The 6,522-nt window shown below is 38.3% G+C and overlaps 1 protein-coding gene across 1 annotated transcript in view; it reads left to right on the forward strand.

Moving 5' to 3' along the window:
• Positions 1 to 4,614, forward strand: part of LOC122541765 (glutamate dehydrogenase, mitochondrial) — an 83,059-nt gene extending 78,445 nt beyond the window's left edge. The window contains exon 13 of the mRNA XM_043678718.2: positions 4,130 to 4,614. Coding sequence (XP_043534653.1) covers positions 4,130 to 4,249 — 120 coding nt within the window. The 3' untranslated portion in view covers positions 4,250 to 4,614. The remainder of the gene's footprint in view (positions 1 to 4,129) is intronic.
• Positions 4,615 to 6,522: the final 1,908 nt, after the last annotated feature.

Raw genomic sequence — 6,522 nt, forward strand, 5'->3', positions numbered from 1 at the left:
CATTGACCTGTGTCACCATTTTGTGTATTTGTACTCAAATCTTTTGATCTTCCTCCCTGTTTAGATTCTGCTCCATGTAATATCACTTCCTTATATTTCTTATTAAATGCAATACTTACCTCTAAAACATTTTGCCCATTTGTTATTTCTGAAAAGTAACATTGTCTCATGTTTTGTTGCATTCCCCCGAGTATTATGTAGAGTCATAGAGATGTACAGCATGGAAACAGGCCCTTTGGTCCAACTCGTCCATGCCGACCAGATATCCCACCTAGCCTCGTCCCATGATTTAGGTTTAATTCCAAGATCTAAAGTAGTCATATAAATTACACTTCTAATCAATATAGAGGTCATAACTTTAAAAAGCTACTTGAATTTCCAATGATTGGAAGGGTAACAAGTTGATTCTAAGACTTGTAACAAATGAATTAAAGACAGTATTGATTCATCCTATTATGCTGTTTATAATCTGAACTCCAGAAAAGACCCCCCCCTCTCCATTTAAATTTTCACATGACAAAAATCCTTATGCCACAGATATTACACAGCTTTTTAAATAGAACAGTTCAATCTCCAGGAACCTATTCCAAGTTATTCTTGGCTCCCACGATCCATGTTACTTTTTTTCCCTTCCCCATCTGGGTAATTTCTAATTCCCAGGACTGACTGACATTGAGGATTATACTAGAGATTCCTTCCCTTTAGTCCAAGCTAGACAAATCTTCCAACCTACTTTTAAATCCTTAGGAACTATGTTTCTTCAACCTGAATGTGAGCTCCCAACCAAGTCCTCTGTGAACAACAGCATTATAATTTTGTTTGCTTCAGATGTAGGATTACTTGCCTCCATCTCCTGCTGTCTGCCTTTCACATGGCTGCAGACCGAATTGTCAGTGATGTCTTGGAAACCTTGTAATCTGGCACTACTAAGAATGTGAATGGACATTTTCTCTTCCCAAAATTTATCTTGGCAGCAGTGTGAATCATATGGGCCTTGAATCCAGGTCGAAATGCTAATTGGTGTACCCCTAATCTGCTCACTTTATGGAATTGAAACTGTTTTTAAAAAAATAATTTTAAAACCTGACATTTGTAATATCTCCCTATGAGTCTTGGAAATTGTCTAACTGTAGTCGGTACAACTGTTCTTACCATTGTCTACAGGTGTCAGCATCTTTAACCTTGAACAACAAAGCCACCTTGTTGGGCGGCATTCAGAATGGGTTCATTCCTCCACTTTGTCTTAGTGACACAGTCCCAAAACATAACCTTAATTTTGATATTGTAACAAGATAATAAGTATCTCAGCACTGGTCCTTATGAAGCCCTACATTCCAATTTCTATTACTGTGAAATGCTGTCTTACGCTCACGTTCCCTGTTTGCTCTTTTACAGGTAATTGTGTCCATTTTATCTAAGCACATCATGTTTAACATGCCTGAGAGTTGGCACCTTCATCAATGCAACTCTCCATTATTGCACTGAAGTCTCTGAATTGTAGCTTACCTGTATTTTCTAGCTCGGAGGCAGAAGTGATTAACACTCTGTCAGCTGTCCCTTGAGTCCCTTGCTTAAGGTACAGAATTAGTATATGCCATGATATAATGCTTGTTGGGTGTGGTGACATTATACTCTGTCTATTCGTGTGAGTAGACAAATTTATATTATGTAAGAAAAGAGTGAGAAATGCTGGGTTGGGTGATGCTTTAAGGCACTGCATAAAGTCTGAAATTCTTCCTTGCCTTTTTGTGTTACGCCCTTGCCTCTGGCAGTATGACGACTCTTGAACTTGTTTGTAATTGCCCAAGTGCCTGGCTCTCTTGGTATTGCACACATAAGAATTGGCCCCACAAAACACTATTTTCTGCTTCATAATCTTGTAAATTTTAAATCTTGGATTGTTCTTCTGTAAAGGACTTTGTCTTCCATTTCTTGAATCTAACTTCACTATTTCTAAGAGGGTCCTTCACTGCCTGAGGACTGTCTTGAAGGAGGATTGATCTTGGGGAACCTTTACCCCTGAACAAGTCTACTAGATCAGATTTGTTTTTATTATCTAATTACTGTTAGTAGAATCCTGTGCACAAATTAGTTGTGAAGTACTTTACAACATCCTCCGATCAAAGAAGATGCTATTTAATTGCAATTTTTCTATGTAGAGCTGTAAACTAGTTTGAGATTGAACAGATGTCTCTCCACATTTCTCTTCCTAGCCAACTGGAATCTATTCACTTTTAAAACAAACATAGTCCATGTACATTTCTTCCACAATACATTTTAAATTTTAAGGGTTATTCCTTAATGTGTTTCTAGTCGGAAGCTACATTCTAGGGGATTTCAAATACAGGAATGGGATTTATTTTGTTAATTTCTGGTCTGTGCTCCTGATGAAGGGCTTATGCCCGAAACACACTTTTCCTGCTCCTCAGATGCTGCCTGACTAGCTGCGCTTTCCAGCGACAGTTTTCATTGAGTTAAATGCTGGAGGAGGACAGATATTCTATTTGCATAAACTCTGCATTGTTTAAGAAATTTAAAAATCTCACAACACCAGGTTATAGTCCAACAGGTTTAATTGGAAGCACACTAGCTTTCGGAGCGACGCTCCTTCATCAAGTGATTGTCTCTGAATCATTTAAGAAATTTGGTTGACATGGATTCTATGCACTTTGAAAGAAAAAATGCAGAGAATTTGAAAGCATCCAAGCTGTGGCTCACTGTTATCATGTCTCATTCTCCCTCCTAACAGACTCCGTGTAAAGCAGTCTGTGCACTGCATCCATATGATCTCCTAAGCTAAGTGTGTCATCTTAAAGGCCTGTAGACTGACTGACTATAGCCTTGGAATCTCCAGTTATTTACTCTTAGTCTGTTCGGTTTACTTTTAACAATTGTTTATTTAATCCCTCTCAATAGATGTTAAGAGCACTCTGCTCCAAACAGATGGCTTGTAATCGCTTCAGAAGTAACTGTTTTAATTACGTTCTGTAAATCCCTTTCCATTTTGAGAATAAGGACATGACAAAAGTACTCCTCTGTTAATTCTTTAAAATTGCATGTTTCATTATATGTGACCTACTTCTTTGGTTTGGGCACATGTATCTTATAAACCCTTTAGAATGACTAGCATTCCCAATGCTGGGAGTGGGGAATGGATGCCTCCCTACATGAAACAACAGTGACTGTTTATCTAGAATCACATGTTGAGTTTGCCCACTATTAGTGGGAATTACACAAACGTAAGTAATATGTTCTGATGGCTTCCTTGCACTAAATTTGCAAAACTGTTGAGTTACTTGACAAGCCATTGAAAACAGCCAGCAAACTGTAAAATTGGCCTACCCTCCTGCCCACCAAGCTTGCCAAGGACAAATTAAGGAGTGCTTCATGATGGGGACTTGTTCTGATTTGTTTAGGCACTTAGAATTATTCTTCCAAATCACCCATGCCTGTTAATTTTGAAATGTTCAAATTTTAAGTGTTGCTTTTTGGAAAGAATCCTCTGTCCAGCATTGTAATGCAAGTGAATAGCAACCTGTTAAACAAAGGCAGCTCTGTGTTGTAACATTTTTCCATTTACAAAAATCTCTTGCAACAGTTTTCTGCCATGAATGGAGAGCAAAATGCAAAATTACAATGAAGTGGAGACTTTGCTCTTGGAAGAAACAGAGATTATGATCTTCTCTTCTCCCTCCAGTTTTTTTCTAACAATATCCTTGCTAATGCACTTTCTAGGACATGTGACTGCACAGTGAGCCAAGGTCTTTAGTAGACAGTACCTGGTCACACCTGGTACGACTTAGGTCGCTATTGTGACTTGCAAATTATCTTCTAAATTAAAAATGGAGGGCTATTGTGGTGCAGTATTTGTGTCCCTACCTCTAAGCCAGGAGGTAGTCAAGTTCCCCCCCCCCCGGCCCCTGCTCCAGGAGTGTGTGATATCTCCTGACCAGGTTTATTTTTTTTTAAAAGTGCTTAATTTAAAATGGTGAATATTAAGAGTGGTTAGGAGAGTGATGTGCTAGAGGCTGTCATTGCTGTAGATTTATTACACTTTTGGGATTGAGAAGAATAAAAATGTAAGGATGCAAGCCTTCCTGCTAATTTTGTTTTTTTCCATCTATTACAGCAAATCATGCGCACAGGGATGAAATATAACCTGGGCCTGGATTTGAGAACAGCTGCCTACGTAAACGCTATCGAGAAAGTCTTCAAGGTGTATAACGAGGCTGGTCTGACCTTCACATAGAGTTTGCACCGTCCGTCCTTTATGAAGCCCCCACCCGCCTCGACCTTTCCTCAGCCTAACATGTCAAACGTTTACACAGTAAAATTTTCTTTTCCAATGGTTTAAAAAGTAACGAACACTTTTTCTCCAATAGAAGCTGCCAGAATTAGTGAATAGGTTAAATAATTAACATAACCCACAAGCCAATATTAAGGCTTATAGAAATCTTTATGATCTCGCACTGCTGGCAAGTGGGAGCCACGTTAACATTTTACTTAAGGGAGGAGCTTTTCAATGCGTAGCATCCAATTTGTGGTCTCCAGCTAGCAAACCCCCTTGGCAATTTCATTAAATTGACAAATATGCTCATGGGAGATTCTAAAGCCTGTTTGCTGTCTGGTCATTTGATTGTCATTTGTTTTCACTGAGTCTGTTTGTCCCAGGTGTCACAAGGTTATCTGTAGCACTTCTATCAAAATTCTATTATTTTCGGTTTCTGTTGTGTATCAAGCAGAAAAGAACCATATTCGTTTGGGGTAGTTAAGCTTTTGCCAGAATGTTTGTTTTTTTTTAATTGGTTTGCTATAATTTCATATTTGATGACTTATTTTAACAAGCTATCTTAAATGAGCCAAAGTGCTCCTGAGTTTTAGAGAGCTAACATTACACTATTTCTCCATCCTAATTGTTTCATCCCTGTGCGCATAATTTGCTGTAATAGATGGAAAAAACAAAATTAGCAGGAAGGCTTGCATCCTTACACTTTTGGGGGGGATTGAGAAGAATAAAAATGTAATAATTGTGGTTTATTGACCTTGCTACAAAGTTTACTTGTGCATTTTGGATTAAACATCAGGCTCTATTGTGACACTGGCCGTGTTGGGATAGTGGTAGGAATCAGTAACTCCAGGAGCTTGAAGTGGAGAGGGTACATGCACATTAGACAGCACACTTGTACAGTAACACGTGGCCATGGTTAGGGTTCTATTTACATAAGATGTATCTAACTTCCGTTCAGTGAAGTTGGCAAAAGAGTACGTGGAAGTAAGGATGAGGGGGTTTGCAGAGAAGCACAATTTTTTTTGAGTAAAGGCTGTTCTCAGCCAGTTTTTATTTTCCTTTTGTCCATTTACTTATGTAGCAAAGAAGTCAATGTTATTCAAATTGCATTTACATTATAGCACAGTGACCTTGGTCGTCTTGTTTCAGAGGAACAATGGAGCAGTGCATTTAGGAGCCCTGACTAATGAGCCCATTAGTGGAAGCATGGTCTCAAAATAGACATTTCTCTGGTATTAGGATAGAGTGAAATTCAGAAAACAAATGAACACTGGCAATCATGACTTTCAAATAACTTGTGCAGCTACATATTTTTTGAATTAGTGCTATGGAATCTAGCCTCCATTATGAATAGGACAGAACACCCATAATCAGAAACCAATACAAGTACAGAAGCAACTTCACTATAAATCTGTCTTTTTATAAAAGCATTTTCTCGAGATAGAATATTCATTTGCAACTGTAAAGTCAGAGGATGTGTTTTTTTTAGTTTTTTTTAAAAACTTATTTGAATGTTTTCTGTGCTTTGGAGGTCAAACATGACTCCCCAACTTTGTGTAGCAATTAGGACCGTGAGCACATTGAATTTTGTCTGCCTTATTGGAAACCTGCAGCTGTCTTTCATCAAAGTTCCCTTCAGTCCTGTCTCAAACACTTTATATAGATGTAAAAGTTGGGTTTTTTTCAAAATACGATCCCCTATTAGCAGTATGTGTCTATTTGGTAAACCCTGTAGAGTGGCTTCAAGTCTTCTGCACAAGCAAGTAAAGTCAGGGGAATGGCATCTTCTGGCTGTGTGAATAACATGGGTGTATCCAGTGTAGTACCATGTGTTGCAAAGATGGTTTTGTAGATTGCTCAGGCAAAACACTATAACAGCACCTGATCTTTTTAAATTTGCCAGTTAGATTTGTGACAATGCACTTTCACAGCATTAACCAGATTTTGAACTGCCCTGACCCATTTGTTAAAATGGACAATTTAAAAACCGTAAACTGCAGGATACTGCTAATGATGTCATCTTCTGTGGATGTTTTGTAGCAGGTTTCCTCCACCTGTCTAGCTCCTGAGACCTTAGTGAATGTTCAGAATGGAATTGTGTATGACAAAAGGAGACGAAAGAATGTTTCATAATTCTGTAGGATTAAGCATGTCAAATGTGTCTGTTTTTGGCATTCCCCTTTCTGGGTGCAATCAAGTGCCAGATGAACCTTTTTTTTTAAATTTTGTTCTTT

This window comes from Chiloscyllium plagiosum, unplaced genomic scaffold (genome assembly GCF_037043375.1).
Source record: "Chiloscyllium plagiosum isolate Xiang-an unplaced genomic scaffold, Cpla_swu_hap1 HiC_scaffold_43, whole genome shotgun sequence".
NCBI classification, from domain to species: domain Eukaryota; kingdom Metazoa; phylum Chordata; class Chondrichthyes; order Orectolobiformes; family Hemiscylliidae; genus Chiloscyllium; species Chiloscyllium plagiosum.